Source organism: Trachemys scripta, chromosome 5 (genome assembly GCF_013100865.1).
Source record: "Trachemys scripta elegans isolate TJP31775 chromosome 5, CAS_Tse_1.0, whole genome shotgun sequence".
In the NCBI taxonomy this organism is placed as follows: Eukaryota; Metazoa; Chordata; order Testudines; family Emydidae; genus Trachemys; species Trachemys scripta.
The window spans coordinates 122,019,277-122,046,022 of NC_048302.1; the positions used below are offsets into that span (position 1 = coordinate 122,019,277).

The window sequence follows — 26,746 nt, forward strand, 5'->3', positions numbered from 1 at the left end:
GAAAACTGAAAGGTGGATAAGGAACTGGTTAAAGGGGAGATTACAATGGGTCATACTGAAAGGTGAACTGTCAGGCTGGAAGGAGGTTACTAGGGAGTTCCTCAGGAATCGGTTTTGGGACCAATCTTTTTATTACTGACCTTGGCACAAAAAATGAGAATGTGCTAATTGCGGATGAGACAAAGCTGAGAGATATTGCCAATACAGAGAGGGACCGGGATATCCTACAGGAAGGACAGGATGACCTTGTAAACTGGAGTAATAGTAATAGGATGAAAATTAATAGTGAAAAGTGCAAGGTCATGCATTTAGGGATTAACAAGATTTTTTGTTATAAACTGGGGACGCATCACTTGGAAGTAACAGAGGAGGAGAAGGACCTCAGAGTATTGGTTGATCACAGGATGATTATGAGCCGCCAATGTGATATGGCTGTGAAAAAAGCTAATGCGGTCTTGGGATGCATCAGGTGAGAGATTTCCAGTAGAGATAAGGAGGTGTTAGTAACGTTATACAAGGCACTGGTGAGACCTCATTTGGAATATTGTGTGCAGCTCTGTTTAAGAAGGATGGATTCTCCCATGTTTAAGAAGGATGGATTCAAACTGGAACAGGTACAGAGAAGGGCTACTAGGATGATCCGAGGAATGGAAAACCTGTCTTATGAAATGAGAATCAAAAAGAGTTTGGCTTGTTTAGTCTAACCAAAAGAAGGCTGAGGGGAGATATGATTGCTCTCTATAAATATATCAGAGAGCTAAATACCAGGGAGGGAGAGAAATTATTAAAGCTCAGTATCAGTGTGGACACAAGAACAAATGGATATAAACTGACCATGAGGAAGTTTAGACTTAAAATTAGACGAAGATTTCGAACCATCAGAGGAGTGAAGTTCTGGAATAGCCTTCCAAGGGGAACAGTGGAGGCAAAAGACATATCTGGCTTCAAGACTAAGCTTAATAAGTTTATGGAAGGGATGGTATGATGGGATAGCCTAATTTTAGCAATTAATTGACTATTAGCAGTAAATATGCCCAATGGCCTGTGATGGGACACTACATAGGGTCAGATCTGAGTTACTACAGAGAATTCTTTCGTGGGTGTCCGGCTGGTGAGTCTTGCCCACATGCTCAGGGTTTAGCTGATCGCCATATTTGGGGTCGGGAAGGAATTTTCCTCCAGGGCAGATTGGCAGAGGCCCTGGGGGTTTTTCGCCTTCCTCTGCAGTATGAGGCATGGGTCACTTGCTGGAGGATTCTCTGCACCTTGAAGTCTTTAAACCACAAGTTGAGGACTTCAATAGCTCAGACATAGGTCAGGGGTTTGTTACAGGAGTGGGTGGGTGAGATTCTATGGTCTGTGTTGTGGAGGTCAGACTAGAAGATCATAATGGTCCTTTCTGACCTTAAAGTCTATGAGTATGTGAGTCTTGTACTGCCAACGAACACTCCCATTGTAGCGAAGATGCACATCCAAAACCCAGGCTCTCAGGTGAAGCATCTGCAGATCGGGATGTTTGATCCTGCCATTGTGTTCTGTGAGCAGTTCAGGGAATGTCAGTAGTGGAAATGGAGGATGCTTCAAAATACAGAGAAGAGGAGGAAACCAAAACTGGTGAGGCCAGAATGGGGGAATCAGGATGACCATGGCTCTCTCCCACTGAATCTTGTGGAGGACCTGGGGAAGGAAGGATGGGGTGGGAGAAGGCATAACTTATCTGGTCGGACCAGCAGATGACATGAGCATCACCTTGGCAATAGGCTCCAATCCCATCCCTGGAACAGTCCTGGAAGCATTTGGTGTTAGCGTGAGAGGCGAAAAGATCCCTGTTCGGAGTCCCCAAATGGTCAAAAATGCCCACGACCACAGAGTCGTGCAGCTCCCATTTGTGGTCATTCTCTTGCTGACCAGTTTGCCTTCTTCTAAAATAGCCTGGAAGAGGGTATGATCCTGCTGGAGAAGCGTGTCCACAAGGTCTGCTAACTGGCCATAATTCAAAAAGTCATATATTGCCAGTAATGCCAGGTAATTAGAGATGAGAAACTGAAGGCTGGCTGAAGAAAAGACCTTATGACCTAGGAGGTCGTATCTCTTATCAGCCTTATATGTCAGAGTGGAACGTGGGAGCTGTTGCCTAGCCCATTCAGTAGCAGCCTGTATAACCAGGGAATTGGGTGAAGGGTGAGCAAACAGAAACTCAGATCCTTTTCAGAGGAACATAGTATCTTTTTTCTGCCCCCTTCGAGGTGTGTGCGTAAGTGGCCAGGGTATCCCAGACAGTACATGCCTGCTGAAGAATGGCATTGTTGATTGGTAGCACCGCCCTAGCTGGTAATGATGCATGAAGAATGTCAAGTAATTGATGTTGGCTGTCCTGCACTTCCTCCAGTGGAATGTGGAAGGCACTGGCCACCCTCTATATCAGGGGTAGGCACCTATGGCACGCGTGCCAAAGGCGGCACACAAGCTGATTTTCAGTGGCACTCACACTGCCTGAGTCCTGGCCACCGGTCCGGGGGGGCTCTGCATTTTAATTTACTTTTAAAAGAAGCTTCTTAAACATTTTAAAATCCTTATTTACTTTACATACAACAATAGTTTAGTTATATATTATAGACTTCTAGAAAGAGACCTTCTAAAAACGTTAAAATGTATTACTGGCACGCGAAACCTTAAATTAGAGTGAATAAATGGAAGACTTGGCACACCACTTCTGAAAGGTTGCTGACCTCTGCTCTATATCAATTCCTGGAACTGGCAGTAGTTGGCTGGGACAGGGAGGAAGGAATTGACACTCCAGCATCTGAAGGCGATGGGAACCTCTCCAGATCCAGCGGCACCATATTCAGGCCTGCCGGTGCATCCTCCCAACCCTGGTTCTGAACATCTACTAGACGAAGGCAGGAGTGGTGAGATAGGGGACTCCTCTCAGATGGATCGGGAAGATTCTTAAGGGGGCTATTGGGGCCAAGGCCCCCAGTTCAGCCAACCAGACAGATCTGGCAGTTGCTGCAGTGGACAACACAGACTGGGGTACCAGTGGCTCCTGTGCTGAGGAAAGGGAGGATATTGCCACTGAGTCAGTGAAACATTCGGGTATTTATGCCAGCAGTGCAGGAAAGGCGGACCTTGTGTTCCATCTGAGTCCTCCAATGCTGAGAAGTCACAGCCTTGTTTGAACTGTGGTACTGTCAGAACCAAGTCAGTCACAGGGGTGTGCTCAGGAACATGATCCAAATGCAGCAAGTCCAATGCTCTTATGAGGCAAATGCACCGAGAGACGTGACGATCTTACCTCATCCAGGGCAAACAGTTCATGAACGGAGAACTGCCTCGGAACTGATGATTCCTGTGACTTTGGTGGTACCGATCCAGAAGGCGCACATGGCTCGGTAACTGGGACCAGCGGGCCCAGTGTTGTGTGTGTGACTTCTTGCCATGCTTGTGAGCCTGGGAACGCACCGCTCTTCCAAAACTGAACTTGTAGAGGATGAAATGTCCTTCTTGAGCCTTAAGGAAGATTTACTGCCATGCTTATGACATGCTTCCTTACCTCATGGCTAGGCCCTGGCATGGGGTCCTTAGCACTGGTACTGGCAGAACCAGACTGGGACTCTGCAGTAGGAGGTGTGCTGCTCGACTGCTCAAGCTGATGTACTGGGTGGGGGGGGCTGAGGGGATGGGGGGGGGGCGAAGGGGTTCCCTGGCCTGGATCCAACCATGGCTTCGTGGTGATCTCTACGAGTTGCTTCTTGAGGTGGAGAGCCTGGCCTTCCTAGGTATGGGCTGGGAAGGAGAGACAGATATTGCACCTTGATGCAACGTGGACTTCCCCCAAGCAGTAAAGGCAGCATTGGTGCTCATCACAGATCAAAAACGAGCGAGGGCAGGAAGCGCAGATCTTGAACCCAGGCATCTTCAGCATAATCCAGTACCCAAGCGTGGGTGCTGGGGGACGAAGGGGGTCAGTAAAACAGTATCCCAAAGTCCTTAAAATCTTAAAAACTACTGCTAACACTAAAACTACTACAAAAATAACAGAATGCTGAACTATATACAAGCATAAAACAGTTTTTTTCCTGTATTGAGGAAAGTGCGTCACGAGAGATCAGAGAACAGAAGATGCTCTGAATTGGACCATGTGGTGGCAAGAAGGAACTGAGGGCCTGGTCAGTCCGCCCTGCCCTTTATCGCCTCAGTCAAAACCATGAGGTAGAGCAAGGGCCCATGTGTGGACCAAGGGATAATGCTATTTTCAAAAGCTCCGGGTGCATGCGCATAACCCTTAGTGGGACAATAAGGAACATCACTCAAATGAGACTGGGATATAAGGAACTACTGATATGTGCCATGAGCCTGGCCTACAGAAGCAGTGGGTGACACTCTAGTCTAGACACAGGTAGGCTAAGATAGGAGCAGTTACAAGGGAAATGGGGGACACACACAGCTCCTAGCATGGGGAAAATGGGTCACAATAGTATGGGGGAAAAGGGCATGGAATAAACAGCTCCTTGCGGGGGATTGAGGGACACACAGAGCTCTTAGTTGCTGGGAGTCCCTGAAATGGAAGAGGATGAGAGGGTGGCATACAGAACAGTTGTGGGGGGGGAGGGGGAGGAGTCATGCAAGGAGCCTTTGGTTCATGCACTGAACTTGGCCTCCAGAAGCACCAAAGCATGCAACCCCTTAGTTTAACAGATTTCCACACACAGCTTGTTTTCAAGTTACTTTCAGCAAAAGTAATTTTATATTATATTATATTTATATTAAATGAAAAAATATAAGTCCATTCATCAGACCTGTAATTTCCAAGTTTGACCCAAATGATATCCTGGAAACGGAGTTTCTTTCCAGCCCTACAGTCATTGCAGTACCAGCTACCATCTGGCATTTCAATATTTAAACAGTCTGGGTGAAATGCTGCAGGACATGACTCACAGCACAAAAGGCTTCCTCCTGTACAAAATAAAAGATTGAAAGTTTAAGTTTCAAGGTGGAAAAAAGTTTAGCATTTCAGTCTGATTTAAATCACAGTAGCATGTAACTAGACACTACATTTTTTTAAAAATTGGTTGGAACATACTGATCTGCAACAAATGGATATCACTCATTCATATGAAAAAGCCACAGAAAACCATTAACTTGGGTGAATAGAAGACTCAGATTACTAAATTATACAAACTAGCAATATGCCATGTTGTTGTAGTCCTATTTAGCTGTGACACACTGAGAGTCTTCCAGACCTGAAGAAGAGTTCTGTGTAAGTTAAAAAGCTTGACTCTCACAGCAACAGAAGTTGGGCCAATAAAAAATATTACCTCATCCATCTTGTCTCACAAATTAGCACATGAACTAACAATAAAATAAAAACTAGGATAATGCATCACAAATTGTAATTACTCGGTTTTAACAGTTGCAGTTTAATTTATGACAATGCTTAACAGTATGTAAAATTTTAATAAAAATGAGCATCTAAAGAATTTTTCCAATAAAATTGTATCGAGGAGAGGGGTGATCTCACTATTTTGCATGTGTCACATTTGGTACCCCAAAGCAACACCCTGGCACCCTCATATTCACTATATATATATGGTGATATAATTATGATGTATTTGTACAAAGCATGCTTTGTGAGGTATCATTTTAAAAGTCTTTATCTGTTGAACATTAATATCCTATTGGATTGTATGTGCTATCATTGTATGTGAAGTTATGAAGTCTTGCTATATGTGTGTGTTACTGAAATATGTTGGGAAACACCCACAACCAGCCTTTCAGGTACAACAATGGAGAAGCCAGGCAGCATTGATGGTCCAGTAAGGGGAATACACGTGCACAAGGACTACCCCAGGAACTATATACAGTGGAGACTTCTCAGAGAGAGCACAAAGACAATGGAGACTGCTTGACTCACCTCATAGCAAAAGATCTTTCCAGCAAGCTGGAGGATCCTATAAAGGAGGGGAAGTGACATCATCATTTCTCCTCTCTCCCCCCACAACTCAACACCTGGAAACACATCTGGAGGACAAAGACTGAACTGGGGAGGTGGTCCCAGCTGGAAAGGAGAATCCCAGCTTGTGTATTAAGGAACTATACCATCAGGGTGAGAAACTGCTTAATTCATATTCTGTTTAGTTTATAGAACTCAGATTGCGATTTTACTTTGATTTCTTAGGTGACCAACTTTGATCTGTATGATTACTTTATAATCACTTAAAATCTTTCTGTAGTTAATAAATCTGTTTTATATTTTACCTAAAACAGTGAGTTTTTCTTGAAGTGCTTGGGAAATCTACTCAGGAACAAGAGCTGGTGCATGTCCAATTCACATTGAGGGAGGGGCGGACTGGGTAATAAATTTACACTGGTCAGGCTTCTGACCAGGGCAAGATGGTACAGCTCTGGGGTCAGGGCTGGAGAGCTGTGGAGAATTGGCTGGAGCCTCTCTAGTGTTGATTCATGAGTGGCTAGCAGAAGTATTCATGTAATGCAGCTGGGTGTGTCCCTGCCTTTGGATGTCTGTGTTAAGTGCAGTACCTGGAGAGGTTTGCAGCTTGTCACAGCATCACAGTGTGAGAGGAAGCCCAGGTTGCTGAGACAGAGGGCTCAGCGGTACCCCATTTCCAGGTTGCCCCTGTCACAGTGTACATGAATTTTCAAGTGGGTAGTTAAGCAAACTGTGGCTTAACAAGCTTCCACAGTGTTTGTTTAATTTGTCATCAGGTCTGGTAGTTTGCTTCCTCCATGTTCTAATCAGCACTGTGTACAGTGGCTGCACTCATTAAGCTTCTCTGCATAACAATTAAATCAAAGGGTAGTTGGACAAAGTGCAAGAACCCCCCCCCCCCCCCCAAAAAAAACTTAATGACATCTGCAGTTAACAAGATACTCCAATACCTTCAACAACTCTTTGAAGAAATCTGAAGTTACACCATGTGTCTGGTGTTTTTCTTTAAATATCTTAATAAAATAAATTGAAAAATGAATATTTAGATGTTGATTAGTTTATACTTTTAGTAAAGCAATAAAATAAAGATTTGTACATCGATTTACCTTTTGAGCACACAAAGCACCAGCTCACATTGATGTGCGCATGATGACTTTTTCCTTTCATGGCAGTGAAATGATTGGTACAAACAATGCTGTTGGAAGTGATCACTGCACACCCTGCAGCAATGCAAACATCTCCAGCATGGTAAGCGACAGGACAGCGAATACACCGCATCATTTTGCCTAGCAAAAGCAGAATACTTCTATATTATCTTTCTAAACTAGAGATTTTATTGGTCTGCAGATATAATGCAAAAAATGTTTTTTATTACTGCATAATGTAGCCCATAAACATACATACAAAATGTGAAAAACACCATATCTTTAAAAACCATGCATTTAAAATCAATCAGAATATTGAATTAATGCGGGTTTTCTGCACTGAGTTTTGCTTTTAAGGAAGAAGAGCTCCCAGACTGAATTAAAGGCACTGTAACATTCTAACGTGAAGAGCTTTACACAGACACAACAGCATGTGTGTAGTAAGTTGTTAAAAAGAAAAATCTTTAAGTACACATTAAAACCAAAGGGTCTCCAAATGAACAGCATTTAATTGCACATTATTTATATAAACAGTCCCAATTCTCTCTCACTTGCACTCTCCCATATCTGTCATATCTAATTTCTAGGCTGTTTAGGAAAGATGTCTAACTTTCAGTATTTATTTTGTGACATGACTGGCACAACTTGACAGGGAACAAGTAAGACTACTCATGACGACAGATAATTATGCATATACTTTTACATGTAGTTTCCCAGATAATAAACTCTATTTTGTATATATGTGTGGAGATCTGCAATTGGCACATACTAAAGGGAAAATTCTGCTACTCTTACTCACGTAAGTACTCATTCACATGAGTAGTTCAGCTAACATTAACGGGACTATATATGCAAGTGCTGAAGGAATGGGGCCTGAAACAGTAATAAAAGTGGTATACTGCATACGTGCCTTATGGCATTTCAGTCCATTTTAACACTTTGTCCAACCATTTTTCTACTTTAGACATAGCACACACTCCTTGAGTTGTTCTGAATTATCAAGGTGGAAAAAAAAATTTTTTTTTTATTAGGGCAGTTGATTAATCGCAGCTAACTCATGCAATTAACTAAAAAAAATTAATCACGATTAATTGCAATTTTAATCACACTGTTAAACAATAATATACCAACTGAAATGTATTAAATATTTTTAGATATTTTTCTACATTTTCAAATATATTGATTTCAATTACAACACTGAATACAAAGTTGACAGTGCTCACTTTACATTACTATTTTTTATTACAAATATTTGCACTATAAAAATGGCAAACAAAAGAAATACAATTTTTCAATTCACCTCATGCAAATACTGTAGTGCAATCTCTTTATCGTGAAAGTGCAATTTACAAATGTAGATTTTTTTTGGTTACATAATTGCACTCAAAAACAAAACAATGTAAAACTTTAGAGCCTACAAGTCCACTCACTCATACTTCTTGTTTAGCCAACTGCTAAGACAAACAAGTTTGTTTACATTTAGGGGAGATAATGCTGGATGCTTCTTATTTACAACGTCACCTGAAAGTGAGAACATGCATTCGCATGGCACTTAGTACCTTGTAATGCCAGCAACAAATTATGCTAAACATTTGTATGCCCCTTCATGCTTCGGCCACTATTCCAGAGGCCATGCTTCCTTGCTAATGACGCTTGTTAAAAAAAATAATGCGTTAATTAAATTTGTGACTGAACTCTGTGGGGGAGAATTGTATGTCTCCTGCTATGTTTTACCCGCATTCTGCCATATATTTATTGTTAAATTAGTCTCAGATGATGACTCAGCACGTTGTTAATTTTAAGAACACTTTCGCTGCAGATTTAACAAAAACTCAAAGAAGGTAACAATGTGAGATTTCTAAAGATAGTTACAGCACTCAACCCAAGATTTGAGAATCTGAAGTGCCTTTTAATATCTGAGAGCGATGAGGCGTGGAGCATGCTTTCAGAAGTCTTAAAAGAGCAACACTCCGATGCGGAAACTACAGAACCCAAACCACCAAAAAAGAAAATCAACCTTTTGTTGGTGACCTCTGACTTACATAATGAAAATGAACATGCATCGGCCCGCATTGCTTTGGATGGTTATCAAGCAGAACCCATTATCAGCATGGACGCATATCCTCTGGAATGGTGGTTAAAGCATGAAAGGACATATGACTCTTTACTGCATCTAGCATATAAATATTTTGCAATGCCGGCTACAACAGTGCCATGCAAACGCCTGTTCTCGCTTTCAGGTGATATTGTAAACAAGAAGCGGGCAGCATTATCTCCTGAAAATGTAAACAAACTTGTTTGTCTGAGCGACTGGCTAAACAAGAAGTAGGACTGAGTGGACTTGAAGTTCTCTGAAGTTTTACACTGTTTTGTTTTTGAATGCAGTTATTTTTTGTACATAATTCTACATCTGTAAGTTCAACTTTCATTATAAAGAGATTGCACTACAATACTTTTATTAGGTGAATTGAAAAATACTATTTCTTTTGTTTTTTATAGTGCAAATATTTATAATCAAAAATAAATATAGCGAGCACTGTACACATTGTATTCTGTCTTGTAATTGAAATCAATATATTTGAAAATATCCGCCCCACTCACTCCATCCCCACCTCTCTCTGTCGCTCTCTCTCCTCCACCTTCACTCACTTTCATCGGGCTGGGGCATGGGGATTGGAACATGGGAGGGGATGCAGGCTCTGGGCTGGGTCCGAGGGGCTCGCAGTGTGGGAGGGGCTCCAGGCTGAGCCTGGGGGAGGGTGTTGGGGTGCAGATGGAGGTGAGGGGTGCAAGCTCTGGGAGGGAGTTTAGGTGGAGGGGGCTCCGGGCTGAGGAAGAGTGTTGGGGTGCAGGAAAGGGTATGGTTCTGGGAGGGGAGGATCAGGGCTGGGGCAGGGGTGCAGGAGGGGATATAGGGTGCTTGCTCTGGGAGGGGGCTCAGGGCTGGGGTTTGGTGCTGGCTCCGGGAGGGGGCAGGGGGTTGGGGTGTGGGCTCCCGCTGGGTGGCACTGACCATGGGTGGCTCCTGGTGGGTGGCACAGCGGGGCTAAGGCAGGCTTCCTGCCTGCCCCATGCTGCTCCCAGAAGGGGCCAACGTGCCCCTGCGTGGGGTGGGTGGGTGTGTGTGTGTAGACATGTCTGTGGCTCCACACGTTGCCCTGCTCTGCAGGCACCGCACACGCAGCTCCCATTGGCCACAGTTCCTCATTCCTGGCCAATGGGAGCTACAGGGACGGTGCTTACAGGTAGGAGCAGCAGGAGACCCCTGTCCCCTCCTCCCCTGGGGCTGCGGGGGTATGCTGGCCGCTTCTGGGAGTGGCGTGGGGCCGGAAGGAAGCCCACCTTAGCGACAGCCCCACTACACCACCAGACTTTTAGCAGCCGGAGATCGCGATCGACTGGGAGAGTGTCAAGGATCGACCAGTCGATTACGCTCGACCGGCTTATGACCTCTGTATTAAAAGTGCAATTAATCACACAATTAATTTTTTTAATTGTTTGACAGCCCTAATTTTTATTGTTATAGATAAAATAAGTACATGAATAAGAAGTGGCCATATGGAATTTTACTCAACATAGAAAAAAAATTACCTTTGATCAGGGATCCATCATGAAATACATAAATCTGAAGATAATTTTCTTTCAGAAAACTATAAGTGACCTAGGGCTCCAAGTGAAAGTGCCTCTTTAATTATAACCAGAGTCCTCCTACCACATCACTATAATAAAGTATGTTGAATGGGTTGAATAAGATTTACAGTTCAATTAGCAGAGGTATCTTTAATTCTTTATGTACAACAATGCTAGTTGGAGCTAAACAATAGCAACTCAGAAAGTTTAAGAAAAACAATCTGAAAAAAAAATGAAGGAATACCTTTTGATATTCTTGGATTTGAGGGATTAGTAACATGACAGCTTACACAGCTGTGGAAAGGACATCGAAAACCTCTGTTCTCAAACACAGTAAGATGAAATTTTCTCACACAAGCCTCATGGTAGAATTTACCACACTGGGATACAATACAGCGCTTCACATCTGCCTTTCTCTCCTTACACACAAAACACGTGTGAACACCTAAAAATAAAAGTAACATCCTATTTTTTACTCGAGTTTCTGTATTTAGACTATATTTCTCTGGGGAGAAAAAGGAACAAAAACAAAACTCTTACTTGATCTAGATTACTGACTCAAATTTATAACTTTGAGAATTAAAAGGCTTCTAATCAACCCATCCCAAAACAAATCAAATATAACTACAATATAAATCAATTACTGTTTAAATTGTACACAGTTAAACTCTAATTCCTCAATCACTGACTTGCTTACATGTTCTTAATTAAAGAACCTTTTAATATTACAGGGGTACAATAAGGGCAATTCTTTTTAACAATGAAGTCAATAACATCGGGTGTCTGTGATCCTGAAGATGCCAAGATCAGCCTACAATGTGAGACAGTTTATGAAGCTTATTTCTGTGCCACTTGAAAACCAGGTCATGAAAACTTCATTATTATGCGTCACAGTTTTCTTCAACAAGGTTCAGCATCTTTTCTGTTTGAAGATGCGACAGGACTGTAACAGCTTTTAAGTCATGTTTAAGTATTATAAACCAGCAGTAGTTATTACAGGAGAAAAAGCAACAGAGATTAATAGCAAGAACTACAGTTAGACTTTTTATAGGATGAAGAGGAGATTGAAAAATCACAGAAAAATGAGAAGATTGGGGGTGGGGGGGGGAGAGAAGAAGAACAGGAATTGTTTAACCTACTTCTTTTACCTGATTGTAGGACTTCTTATGCCTTCCACAGGTTTTGAGTCTTCTGGAATTACATATGATGACAAGTATTCTGCAAGCGTTATAATTATGCACTGCACATGCTAAACCAGCTCAGGGTGTACTTGGTTTCAACTAAAAATGCTGGGTACCTGGATTTTCCAGCACTTACATAAAGAGACAAAATTAATGGTAATGTGAGCTCCCATCCTGCCTGGCACCATGGTTCCTTCAGATATACATAATCTCAGCTAACAAGATTTGTTAGGACAAAAGATATAAACAGTATGGCTTTTTATTAAGGACAAAACTTGCCTGATGTACATTCACGACAAATGAATTTTCCTGCTGGTCTTCCAGGGAGCCCAAGGCAGCTTACATGAAAAGCTCCAAAGCATAGGCCTTCACACAGCAGGAGATCACCTGGTTTTTCACATAGCTTTTAAATCAGAAAAGTATTGAGTGTTAAAAATACGCATATGGGATTAACTGTTTTCTTTGTTATTTCTCTCACCTACTTCTCCTCTCACACTCTTCGTATCTGAAGTGGAGGAAAAGATAATTCTACAACCATCAGATCATACAGTTTCCAAGCAGAAATGTTTTTCCATTCCTACAAATATTTAGGATGTATTTAGTAAATATAAAATATTTACATGTATGCCCTCTAGACAGACAGACAGACACACACCCCTAAATAATGTAGATTCAATCTAATAAGTACAAAAAGATTTTAAACAAATTTTCTACTCGTGGAAATTGCAGACTAAGTAAGGCTAAAAGCAACCTTATTTTCTCCTTACCAGGAATACTTAATATGCTAGGCTTTGTGATACTTCCAGGCCTGAATTGTCAGCATTGGCACATGAATAAAAACCGGTTACCTGCCTTTTCGGAACTGTTGTTCTCCGAGATGTGTTGCTCATGTCCATTCCATTTGAGATGTGTGCATGCCCACATGCACAGTTGTTTGAGATTTCTGCCTTAGCGGTATCCATAGGGCCAGCTGTGGAACCCCTGAGAGGCGCTCCCACCTGCTGGTATATCAGGTGCTGCCGGCCCTGTGCCCTCTCAGTTCCTTCTAGCCAGCAACTCCGACAGAGGTAGGAGGGTGGGAAATGGAATGGACATGAGCAACACATCTCAAAGAACAACAGTTATGAAAAGGCAGGTAACCGGTTTCTCTTCTAGTGCTTGCTCATGTCGATTCCATTTTCAGTGACTCACAAGCAGTATCCACGGAGGTGGGCTCGGAGTTCACAGCTTAGCGGCTTGCAGTACTGCTCAACCGAAGCCAGCATCATCCTGGGCCTACTGGGTCAGTGCATAATGGGACGTCAAAGTGTGGACAGATGACCAGGTGGCCACTCTACAGATGTCCTGGAGAGGCACATGGGCCAGAAAGGCTGCCAAAGAGGCCTGTGCCCTGCTTGAGAGGGTGGTGACAATCGCTGGGGGTGGCACCTTCGCTTGGTCGTGGCAGAAGCGAATGCAGGCAGGGATCTAAGAAGAAATTCTTTAAGTGGATACAAGGCAACCTTTCATTCTGTCCGCCACAGTGACGAATAACTGCGTCGACTTATGGAACGGCTGGTCCTGCCAATATAGAAGGCAGAGCCTGTCTGACGTCTAGGGCATGTAGCCTGCACTCCTCCAGGGACCTATGTGGCTTCGGAAAGAAGACTGATAAGTAAATGTCCTGGCTCGAATGAAACTCAGAGACTACCTTGGGAAGAAACGTCAGGTATGGCCTTAGTTGGACCAAGACCATGTAAGGTGGCTCCAAGGTGAACGCCTGAATCTCAGATACCTGGTGGGCCGATGTCACTGCAACCAGGAACGCAACCTTCCAGGAGAGGAGAAGAAGGGAGCAGGAAGCCAGCAGCTCAAAGGGAGGACCCACAAATTGTGAGAGCACCAGATTCAAGTTCCACGGAGGGTTGGGGTCCCTCATGTGCTAGTAGAGGTGCTCTAGGCCCTTAAGGATTCTGGCCGTGATATCCTAAGCAAAAACCGACCTGCCCTCGAATGGCGGGTGGAAGGCCAAGATGACTGACCTTGATCAGTAAGAGGGACAAGCCCTGGAGCTTAAAGTGCAGGATGTAGTCCAGAATAAGTTGCAGCAAAGTCCGCTCAGGATGAACACCTTTGTCTGCAATCCAGAAGGTGAATCGTTTCCACTTGGCCAGGTAGATCGCTCTGGTGGAGGACTTCCTACTTCCCAACAGAACACGCTGAACCTCAGCCAAGCACCGCTGCTCCTTCGTATTTAGCCACGCAGCAACCAAGCCATCAGATGTAATGCTGCCAGGTTGGGTGCAGAAGACTGCCATGGTTCTGGGACAACAGGTCCGACCTGAGTGGTAGCTGGAATGGGGTCACCACTGAGAGGTCCAGCAGAGTGCTGAACCAATGGTGGCACGGCCACACCGGTACTATGAGGATGACCCTCACCCTGTCCTGTTTGATTTTCATGAGGACCCTGGGTAGCAATGGCACCGGAGGAAAGGCAAATATCAGAACCTCCGACCACGGGAGCAGAAAGGCGTCTGACAGGGCTCCTCTGTCCATGCCCCCAATTGAGAAAACGACGTGGCATTTCCTGTTCTGGCTGGATACAAACAGGTCCGCCCAGGGATTTCCCCACCTGTAGAAGATGGAACCAACCACCTCCGGATTAAGGGAGCACTCATGGGGAGACGAGAGCATCCTACTGAGGCAATCTGCCAAAGCGTTCTTGGACCCTGGAAGGTTAGCAGCCACAAGATGGATGTTGTGATGTAGGCAGAAGTCCCAGAGCCAGAGGGCTTCCTGGCAAAGGGCAGACAACCTGGCTCCACCCTGCCTGTTGATAAAGAAGACTGTAGCCATGTTGTCCATCAGGACCTGAACCACCCTGTCTTGTAGGAGGTAGAAAGGCTTGGCAGGCTAGTCAAACCGCTCTGAGTTCCCTGATATCGATTGATGTTTTCGACTTTCTGAACGAGGAGTTGCTCGTGAGACGGGTCCCTGAAGAGGGACGGGATAAGGGGGATGGGAGGGATGGTCGGCTATAAACTGCAGGGTGTAGCCTGAAGAAACCATATCAAGCACCCAGTGGTCTGAGGTGACACGGGATCAGGCTGACTGAAAAGGGTGGAGGCAGTTGAGGAAAAGGAGGGTTGGATCCAGTACATTGGCTGGGGTGCAGTCCTCGAGCGCACCTTCAAAATGACTGTTTCTGGCTTCCCTGACTTCTGGGAGGGTCAGGTTGGGCAGCCAGGCAGCGTCTCTTAGGCCCTTTGTCTTTGTCCTTTTGCCCGTAGGCGCCAGACCTGGGAGCCCTCCAGGACCTTGAGTGCGTTGGAAGAGGCGGAGGATGGAACGGCTTCCTGGACTGCTGAGGGGTGTGCAAGCCCAGGGATTGGAGGGTGGCTCAGGAGTCCTTGAGCCCACAGAGCCCAGAGTCAAATAGCTCAGAAAAGAGCACCGAACCCTCGAATGGCAGGTCCTGGATTATGGTCTGCATCTCTTGGGACAGCCCAGAAGCCTGCAACAAGGAGCTACGTCTCATGGCCACTGCCAACATGACCAGCCTGGCAGCCTAGTCCATCATGTCCCAGGACACCTGGAGGACTCCCTGGGCCACCACCGTGCCTTTGCTCACCAACACGGCGAACTCTTGGACACGATCCTGTGGAAGGACCCTTGTGAACTTATTAAGGGAGTCCCACAGGTTAAAGTTATAACGTCCCAGCAGGGCCTACTGGTTAGAGACCCTAAACTATAAGCTGTCTGTCGAATAAACTTCCCTGCCGAATAAGTTGAGTCTTTTGGCCTCCTTATTTTTTGGCGTTCTGCGAGGTGACCCTGCCTGTCCTTTTCATTCACTGCAGATATGACCAATGATGCCATGGGGGGGATGAGCATATAGATACTCTAAGCCCTTTGCAAGGACATAGTATTTCTTTTCCGCTTTCTTTGACGTCGGCAGAACAGATGAGGGGTTTGCCACACCAATTTGGTTATTTTGAGCACTCCTGGGTAGACAGGAAATGCAATTTTTGCCAGTGTGGTGGCCGACATTGAAGAGGTCATCTGCCTCCTCAGCGACCTCCTCAATATGCAGACCAAGATTTTCAGCCACCCGTTTAAAGAGGGCCTGGTGCTCCTTAAAATCGTCCGGGGGAGTGCTGGTGTGGGAAGGTCCAGCCACCACCTCGTTTGGGGACGACGAGGACAATTCTGTTGCCTGGGGGAAGGTGTCATCCCATCCCTTGTCAGGGGAAGGCTCCCTCGACCCCAGGGTATGGTGCGCAGGCTCTACTTCCGCCATAGTACGGGGTGGGGGACGGACCATGGTCCCTGCTGCGTTGGAAACGTGGCTGGAGCCACCTTTTATTTCACTAGGAGGGTGGTGAAACACTGGAATGAATTACCTAGGGAAGTGGTGGAGTCTCCTTCCTTGGAGGTTTTTAAGGCCCGGCTTGACAAAGCCCTGGCTGGGATGATTTAGCTGGGAATTGGTCCTGCTTTGAGCAGGGGGTTGGACTAGATGACCTCTTGAGGTCCCTTCCAACTCTGATATTCTATGATTCTAGTCTCCCGCGTCGGAGAGCAGTTGCCCTGTCTCAGCAATGGGCTAAAATCGCAGTCTGGCCTTGACCGCTATCCTCCGAGATCCCAAACAAGCCCTCCAGGATGGAGATCGACTACGAGGAAACCCTCTGGGAGAGCGTGTTTGGCATCTAGGCGACATATGGCCAGATGGTCGTTGGTATGGGGAGCGACGCCACAAGCCTAGTCCCTCACCTAGTAGGAGGAGATCTTGATGGAGATCTAGGCCTTCTGGCTGGCAAACTAGGCTGCGGTGACTGGTCCCGAGGTCACAGTGATGGGGACTTGCGCCTTCGATCCGGCGACCTGGGGTGTTCCGCCAGTCTACGCTGCAGCACCCTGGTGGCTTTTCCCTTTAGTGCCATGAGTGGAGCAGTATCGGTCACCTGGCGTGGCACCTGCGGAGCCGGTCGGCCTTGCTCCTTAGCCGCCGGGACCACTTCGGGCACTGAAGGTCCCATCACTGGCTGGGAACCCCTGCTTTTGCCTAGCGTGGGAGGTAGGTCCCTGGCATGGCTGGTGGCTCTGACATCTGTAGTACTCCCATGAAGCCCCATAGTGGGTGCATGGCCTGACAAGTCCTTTGCCCGAGGCCCCTCTCTCCTTTGGTGCCAAGGGGCTTCTTTTCTTCAGCCTCTTCTTCAGCGCAGGTGAAACGGAACTGTGCCGGGCCAAGTCCGGCGCCGGCAGTGAGTGCCGAGGCCGAAGTTTTGGGCGTGGGTGCCGCGGTGGAGGGTTCCGATGCCAGATGAAGAGCTGCCTCCATCAATAACGCCCTCAAGAGGATATCCTGCTCTTTCTGAGTCCGCAGGCGAAAGATGGTACAGATGCAGCACCTGTCTTTTCTGTGGCCTTGATCCAGACACTTAAGACAACTATTATGTGGATCGCTAATCGGCATCGGCCTGCTGCATGACGTATATGGCTTGAAGCCGGGGGAGTGGGGCATGCCCCGCTCAGGGAAAGTCCCAAGTGGGACTCTCTTGGCTAACACACACTATGTATAACAACCACTAAACCAGTCAATGGACAACCGCTGCTGCTCTTGTGAAGCAAGACAAGGCGCTCCAAGTAACCGTAATGGGCAGTAAGAAGGAACTGAGAGGGCGCAGGGCCAGCGGCACCTAATATTCTGCCACATAGGAGTGCAGAAAATCTCCGACAAGTGTGCACGTGGGCGCACACACCAAGAATGGAATCTACATGAACAAGCACTCGAAGAACTAAAAACTACCAAGCTATAATGACAGCACAGTTAAGTGATTAGTCACCTCAGCATTTTAAAATAAATGTAATTTCATTATTACTATATGTAAAGAGCGAGAGACAGAGAGAATTTGCTTGTTTGGCCCTTGGAGACAAACCAGATATTCCCTGATGTACGTTACCTCATTTCACAAGTAACGATCCCTTTTTAAACACTGCTAGCAGCATTTTATTTTATTTTTTAAAAGCCTGACCATACCAATACCATCATTAAAGCAAGTGTTATTTATATTACAGTCGTGCCCAGAGGCCGTAATCTCGATATCACTGTGGTGTCACTGACACTTTACAAATACACACACAGAGACAAGTCTCTGAGCTGTAGGGTTTACAATCTAACACTATTTAGTTACCTGCCCTCCTTTGAGAAAGGTATTATGTTTGTTTTGCAGTTATGGAAACTAAAGAGGAAAGGCTACGTGATTTGCCCATGGTCAAATAGAGGAATAAATTAGAATTCAACAATCCTGGTCTTCTAGTCTAGTGCTCATATCACTAAACTATTCCTCTCTGAAGAGATGTAAATAACCCAGGCTTGGATGAAGCACTAACTCCCCCCGAGTTCCCAAAACCCTAATTCTAGTCTCAGTTTTGTATCTTTTAAAAAAAAATTTCTAGAAAGAAAACCCAAAAGTAACAAATGACTAACTAACGTCTCTCACCTGACACACATATTCTTTTTTTGCTGCTGCTCCTCGCTCAGATTTTTTGGATGATATAGATGCTTCTGTCTGAGTCTCATCTGCACTTTCATAGGGCGACTCTGATCGCTCATCTCCTTGACCATCCGAGATCTGAAGATTAAATGTATGCATTAAATCTATCAAATTCACAGAGGAAAATGGTTGAGTGTAATAGTTTTGTGAGAGAAAGTCACTAAAGGAAATATGAAGATGGAATTCTAGACCAAGACTGTGTCAGACCATTATTTGCTTTGCCACCACAAAAGTAAATTTTCTTAAAAAACTAGAGTTAAATGATTGTGGATGCCTTGTAAAAAGGACTAACCATTGGTTTTCACAGACTAAACCAACAGTGTAGATAAAAATCTCAAGATCTTGCTGCATGCCATTTTAGCTTCAATTTTCTATTACTTTCTAGTCAGAGGTCAACATATTGTACCATATGCACATGAATGGTAGGTATGTTGTCTAAGGAATAGAAAACACGTGTGTAAGTAACTCTGCTTCTCTGAAGAACGCTGTCTGCAAATTCACACTTATTAGATGCATATAATCATTGCTGTTGAGCTTTGGACACCTTATGGAAAAGCACTGCCCTACTGTACAGCAGAAACATCACTTCATAAAACTGAACTTTGGAGCCTTGCCTAGAACATGTGAGGACATCCCCAACTACCTTGACTCACTCCTCTAAATCTCAGTCTCATGAGTGCAGAACTCCAAGGAAAAGGGAAAAGATAGACCAGTAGTGTGAATATGCAGAGGCAACACTCTCAGAATCACATTTACTATGGTAAATAACTCCCCCCACCCGCCCTTTTCAGGGTGGCCTTGGTATATTCCTACCAGTGGGAGACTAACAAGCAATAAATCTCCCCACCCCCACCGCAAGGAGAACAGGGTGAGGACTTCTAATTAAAAAAGGACTGCAAAACTGTCCTCTTAAAGTAAGCATCAGAAGCCAAGTCAAAAGAGTAGTGCAGCATTCCTGAAGATTTCTACAATGAAAACATTATGGAGGCAGGCTATCAATGCCACTTTAGCCTACACTAAAGTGAAGCTGAAGACTTTTGGTACTTGTCATCCTAACTAACATGTTTCAATACACAAATGAATTCTCTTGGAGACATTGAATGAAAATGAAATGGCCCTTTATACTAACCCCAAAGGCTTCAAAACATCCAGTTTACTTCCTAAATGCTCTAGTCCTATTCCAAAAACAGGAATTAAAGCCCTTTTGATATCTATGGTACAGATGTCCAAATTTACCCTGGTGAAATACAATGACTGGAAAAAACCTGCAAGCTCATCTCACAGATGTAACTGGAATTAAAAAACAAAAACAAAAACAATTCTTTTGAAAAATTAGAAAAAAAACTATCTTTTAAACCCAGATATCCATGTATTACACCTTAGCTTATCTAAAGTGTTCATACTTAAGATATTTCTATCTATTTGCAACTTCTACCTGTAAGAGATATTTGTTCTACAGGGAAGACTGCTAAAACTGGTAAAAGCTTTCAAACAGGTAAGAGGTATGTCCACTCTAAGGCCCAAAATTGTGACCTACTATAACTGTTGTAAATATGGGGGTGATCAGTTGGATTGTAGAGTTTCTGTGGTCCTGGAAACTTGGGTGAGGGGGCTGTTTGCTAAATGAAGAAAGACAAAATTGGTAGGCAAGGACATTTTATTTCAAACTTCTAAGTTTTACACAACGGCTCAAATCCATATATTGCATAGGGAAGAGAGGGAGAAGGGGAAAAGGTGTTTCTTCAAATATATTCAGATAAAGTTTTGGATAATTGAAAGAATTTCAGTGTTAATTGATGTAAAAAGAGATGATCCTGATTTGGATAACAGGAAATTTCATATAATTGAGGTCCAGAAAGGCTGTGGGTTTTTACAAATAATTGATTAAAAATGGTAATTTTAAAGACAAACCATAGTTTGATAGTGTCCTTTTAATCTTCTAGGACTGTGTATGTGTGTTTTACATCTACACTCAAGGATTTTTCCTCATTTCAAAACACTGAAGAATTCTGTTTAGCAGTTTTAAAAATCTCAGAATTTAAATAGTTAAAGGAAACTGTTTCTCTGAGCAAAGTAATCACTCAATTTATATTGGGAGATGTACCTCATATCAAAGAATTATGAAATAATTAGTTTCATATAGTTTTAAGTTGAAAATGAAATTTTTGAGTGCACTGCTAGCGGCAGCCATCTTGCTGAAAAATGAGTTTGAGATGGACAGTACTGGGAGTTTGTGGAAATACAGAACTGTTTCCATCCTGATTTAAATTATCTGACACACTGACCATGTTTAAGATAATCACAAAAATTTTAATTCGTATGAGCAGTATTTAAACTGTTTTGTATTCTTATTTTTTAAACCCTAGTATGTTCACATTACAGATGGCCCAAATTAATCATTTTTAAACAAAACATCCAGGAACTGTTAGGTACCCTGAAAGGAATGAAAACTTAACTCTGCTCTATATGCTTTAACACTAAAAAAATACAAACTAAAAAATGTAAAATTCATAAAATACAGCAATACTAGTTGCTCCCCAAAGAAACACCATCAAAAAGCATTCCCAAAAATTTGAGAGATGGGTGTGAAGTGTGCCTTAAAGGTTAACATAGCCTCTGCTGCATCAAAGAGGGTAAGAATGTTCCAGAATCCTCACATGGAAAATGCCTTCCTCATTCCCAGTCTCCTTTTTCTCTAAGCCAGAACAATGTTAGCACAAGACCGTCTCTGAATTTTTTTTTTAAATTATGGTCCCTCCTGGCTTTTTCATCTATGAAATATTTCAGTATCACAACAGCAAAGGGCAAGTGCTAAACTATTTGGGTTTTTATACCTTAAACTCAACCCTGAAGCTAATAGGAAATCAGCATAGAACCTGAAATACAACAGTCATCTGCATAAACATTGGCACCACCAGAAAGGATCAACCCACACACCTCTAATGCAACTGCAGTGATGGACTTAATCAGCCCACTTAGGGTAACACGGCAATCTACAGAATATACCAATACTAAAGGCATCTTAACACCTTCCTGGGATACTAACACAACACAGAAACTCTCAGCCAAATCTAGTTTTGTCAGAGGAAACCACCTACACAGAACAAAAAAAAAAAAAAAGGGCACAACTATACCACCATTTAAATACCCTTCCAGACTGTATCATATATCTGAACAGAGACAAACCCATCAACAATGGCCCTACAGTGTCCTCTGATCAGATCTGTTATACCCGTATAGTATAACAATACGTGAAACTAAGGGCAAGTCTACACTACAAAATTAAGTCGACCTAAGTTATGTTGACCTACACCCATCACAGTAATTAAATCGCTTTTGCATGTCCACACTATGCTCTTTGTGTCGGCAGTGAGCATCCTCACCAGGAGTGTTTGCACTGATTTAACTGTTAGCGTAAGGCATCGTGGGACGGCTTCTGAAAGGCAGCAAGTATCAATATAAGCAACATAGTGCCTACACTAACACTGCGTCGACCTAACTACATCGACTTAAGCACTCCATATAGGTGGAGTTATTAAGTCGGTACAGTGGGCATGTACCATCGGTGGAAGTTACATTTTAGTGTAGATGCGTACAGAGTTAGGATCAATGTAAGCTGCCTTACGTCGACATAACTCTGTAGCGTAGACCAGAGCTAACAGAACTAAAATCAAACATCTCAGCTTTTTATTATGTCCACAACATAATTTCACATAACTTGCTTATGTCCACAACTACCACACAAACTGACAGGGAGAGCTTCCCATAATCCCTTCTTCCACCCTCCAGGTGCTTCATGTTTTCAATGCACAGAAGCATTTTTCAACCCTGTCACTCTAAGGTAAGTCTGGTCTACACTCCCATCGATAACTCGCACACTATGCCTACTTAACTCCATCTTAGCAAGAGGCATAGCACCTAGGTTGATGTAGTAAGGTGTAGATACTGCTTTGCTTATATCGACTGTTGCTGCCTTTTCAGAAGCCGTCCCCCACAATGCTCTCCACTCATTGTTAAATCAGTGCATGTGCTGAGGTGAAGATGTGCACTGCAGTCACAAGAAGCATAGTGCAGACATACAAAATGATTTAATTACTGCAGTGGCTGTACGTCGATGTAATTTAGGTCAACTTAATTTTCTTGTGTAGACTTTCCCATAGTCATTGAAAGGACACAGCTACCAAACTGGGGGCAGACTGCCAACACCTAATGAAACACTCACCCAAACGCAACTATTAACGACTTCCACAAAGTAATCTCTCCAACAATCCAATTCCATCCAAGCTTCTCTCCAACCTCATCAGTATCAATACCGCGATATCCCACTCTATACCATAGCCTCCAAGTGCCTCATGTGGGCTGCTGCTATGAAACAATAGCCTTGCTGCCACTTATGGGCAGGATGGTAGATGAAGTCATTCTGAAGGTGGAGAAAAGCTTAATAATTATGTCTCATAACCATGCTTCGTGAACCTCTCATACGTAAAACAAGAATCCCACAAATATCTATCATATCATAATCTTTATGTTCTCACCTTCTTTAGCTCTCATCTCATCAAGATTTGTTAGCGAGTTCAACAATTTCCTGTCTCCAAAGTTATCCAGAAAAGAGGATGGAAATATCTGGTACACGTATTAAGAATAAAGCCAAAGTGTCTGCTATTGCAGACATGCTATTGGGCAGCAGGAGGTACATGTAAGAAGGAGCCAACTGAAAGAAACCCTATGCCAAACACAAGAGGGAAAACTCATGAGACTTGACATACAGGGACTCATGCGAAGTGTGACCCAGGCTAGACAGGGATGGCAGTGCCTTGCTCATGCCCTAAGCAATGTCTGATATTGTGGGAAGGATTCAGATTAATCTGGGTGATGAAAGAATTTCATAGCACTTTTTTTTAATCCCAAAGTGTTGTGTTTTTTTTTAAACTAACAAAAGTATAATTAAGGATCAGTTCACTCACTGTAATGCAGTCACCTCTAGAGTGAAACATAACTAAGAAGATTACTATTTTAATGTGCCTTAAAATATTGCATAGTAAAAGCAAACAAAAGTTCATGTGCAAGTTTCTAGATTGCAGTGCTCTGCATATTTGGTACTGTTGGTGTGTGGGAGTGTGTGTATAAAATGTAAGTTCCTATTTATTAGAATTTACCCCAAGTCCACTAAATGAGCATGTATTCATATTACAAACTGTAGAGCAAACTCCTTAATAAGGCATAAATTGTGTAAAATTAACTTCTCTTTCCTGATCTTCAGTCAAAATTGAGGGTGACTATCACTCACAGTGGCAAGATCAGACATTTAATATTTTTTAGCTATGGGTTTAGCCTGCAATTTTATTATGTGTCCTTTTACACTTACAAAGGAATATTATCCTCCCCACGCACTTAGTGCTACTTTAAAAAAAAACTAATGGGAAAATAAGCTTAAGTCAATGTAGACATTTGTTTAAAATATTTACTGTAAAAATTGGCAGGTTTCTTCAATGTGACCTTACTCAAAAGTTAAGTGTTCCATTACTCTTTTGTGCATTGTGTACACAATAAAATAGCGATCCTCTGTTTTTGGATGTATCTCATTGTTTTGCCTAAGTTAGGTGCATGTGTGTCATCAACCTATCTAGAAACGTGAGCACTATCAAATCTTCCAGTTGCTACAGGGTAATCATTCTCTCCTAACTCCCCTCCTCCCCCAAGTAGTTAGGAAGGACTGCCTCTGAAGCATCTACCCAGCATAATATTGACAAAGCAGCAAATGATTTATAGTCAGTTGACAGGGAGGGAGTTTTAGAAATCAAATATAATTTCTTCACTGGAAACTGGGGGAAAAGGAGGAGTGAAATTCTGGCCCTATTGAATTCAATTAGAGTTTTGCTGTTGACTTCAACTGGGCCAAGATTTCACTCTGGGACTTTGTTCTGCACCTAAATAGCAATGACCTCATTAGTCATTCTATTAAGTCACTTGCAGGAGTAACAAATTCTCCTTTAGTGCCTGAAGATCTCATATTCCCTGTGAACACTATACATTATATATTGCTTAAGTAAACAATACATGAGATCTTTAAAAAAGTGAGTCTAGTCAAGAAATTCGATTGCATTGCTTTTTAAAATTTAATTTCTCCATAGTTATGTTATTGACAGACTTTGTAGTACTGAGTCAAACTGAAAGAAACAATTTCAGATGCATTTATAAAATCTTTTGTTTTAATATTGCCATGTTTCTCCTGATTTTCAGCAACTGGAAGTTATGTAAAACTATATAAAATGTGATAGTATATAATCAAACAAAGCATGTAGTCACTAAGCCTGATTCTCTTCTCTCACCCATTTTGTATTAGTGTAATACCATTCTCTTCAATGAAGTTACTCTAGATTTACATTTGTGTATGAAAGAGGATATTCAGGCCTCATTTCCTAAGAAGTTCCCCCCTCCCTTGAAATACACCTTTCAGTTGCCTTACAGTCCTTTCCAGGGTTACTAAAGGCAGGGGATTGTCTAGTGGACTGTCTTTGACAATGGTAAACCTACTTCCAAGAAGGCTACATAAATAATTTTTATAAAAGCTCTACTCATTATTGTTTTCTTACATAACAAGAATGCTTTGTATACCATAATATTTGATGCACAAATCTATTGTAACTAAACCCGTAACAGACCCTGAATTTTGGTTCATATTTATGGGTATAATTTTGCAAATGTTGGCCCAATATTTTCTAGTGTATTCTATTACTTTGGCCAAGCAGCTCTGTGCAGAAGGAGTACATAATAATAACGCACAATAAAACCTCAATGGACTTATACAAAACAACGAGACAGTTCTGTGGAATAATGCAGTTTCCTTCCTGAGAAAACAGATGTTGAATACATGAGGGTGTGCTCACATGCAATTTTTGTGGGGGGTGCTAGGGAAGGGTGAAGAAGGAAGAAATTAGGTGTTTCTCTGTACAAGTTGAGATAACTTTAAGGCCTAAGAACCAGTGTATATTTTCTGGAGTTAGTTTTTCTAATTTTAATGTGTCTAGTGAAATTGTTTGGCGGTGTGTTTTCTTCTGGAACGAATGGGAAAGGGAAATTAAAAGTAGTGTTTATGGATAAAAAAGTCATTTTTTTCAATTTTCTTAATTTAAAACTCCCATCAGGTGCAAGCTATAATTATGTTGCCAACTAAAAAATCATTCATCAGAAGGGTCTTGAGGGCTCAGAGGATAAGTATTATGACACTGCAATAGATACCACGTGAACGTTAGGCATTTTATCTAAATTTGAGATAAAGCAATTCCTTTTTACAAGTAGAGTCATTTATCACAATGTTTTTGTACCAAATATCTGATGCCAGTTCCATCATTGTATTTAACAGATATCGATGGAGCAGCAAGCCAATGCACCATACCCTAGGGACCAAGAGCAATTGATTTTTTAAAATTAAGATTATCAGGTGAGCCACACCTAATCTGCACACACCCACTTCACATAAGGACTAAGTGGGCGTACACCAAGTATTAACATGGGCTCCACACCTGGACAAAGGAATTCTCATTTATAAAGTGAACTGAATATATTGATATAATCGATTTGTCCTCCAGCCACGCTGTGATAAGCAGTCAGGCAGCAAAGACAGGAAATTTTAGCCTGAGTTTCAAATGAGCATGTACCAAAGTAAGTTATTTCTGAAGTTTTTTTTAATACAAAAACAAAAAAGGCAATATTCACTCCCTCCACATACATACTTCTTTACAAACATACTACCTTTAAAACAGTCAGTTCCAAATATTAAATACAAAAACCTCAAGGGGCCAATGCAAAACCATCAAATGCTGTAGGTTCAAAGGGGAAGGGGGGGGAGGGGCGCCGCAGAAGGTAATAGGAATTCTAGGTACCAAAATGATAAGCAAAAGAAGGCTGCACTCATCCAATCTGCAGTCCGTTTAAAAAAAATAAAAATAAAAAAATCCAATTTGTTTTTCTAAGCCCTTAGCCAACAGACCTAGAGAAATTAAACATTAAGATTTTTTTGGTCTTAGGTTTATGATTATCTACAAATTTAAGAATTTTTTTAAAATGTATTTATAGAGCCTTCTTCAATGTCTCATTTGCCATGTATTTTTCCTTAAAAAAACAAAAGCCAAGACATCACTTAGTTTTAAATGGCCTAGAAAAAAAACGCAAATGTTTGATGCAAGAATATGAAAGTCAGGAAGCAGAAGCAAGTTTTGAATATTGTCCATCATGTGTTAGCAAACGCAGAGCTAGGAAGGGTTATGTACGTTTTCTATGTATAGCATTAGTATTATG

General features: G+C 42.7%; 1 protein-coding gene across 4 annotated transcripts in view; it reads right to left on the bottom strand.

The window, feature by feature from the left end:
* Positions 1-26,746, bottom strand: part of NSD2 (nuclear receptor binding SET domain protein 2) — a 148,742-nt gene that overhangs the window by 29,678 nt on the left and 92,318 nt on the right. For all 4 annotated transcript variants that reach the window (XM_034770825.1, XM_034770824.1, XM_034770828.1 and 1 more), the window contains 5 exons: positions 18,395-18,526; positions 12,186-12,309; positions 10,970-11,170; positions 7,057-7,236; positions 4,800-4,956 (listed from right to left, as the gene is read on the bottom strand). In XM_034770825.1, coding sequence (XP_034626716.1) covers positions 4,800-4,956; positions 7,057-7,236; positions 10,970-11,170; positions 12,186-12,309; positions 18,395-18,526 — 794 coding nt within the window. The remainder of the gene's footprint in view (positions 1-4,799; positions 4,957-7,056; positions 7,237-10,969; positions 11,171-12,185; positions 12,310-18,394; positions 18,527-26,746) is intronic.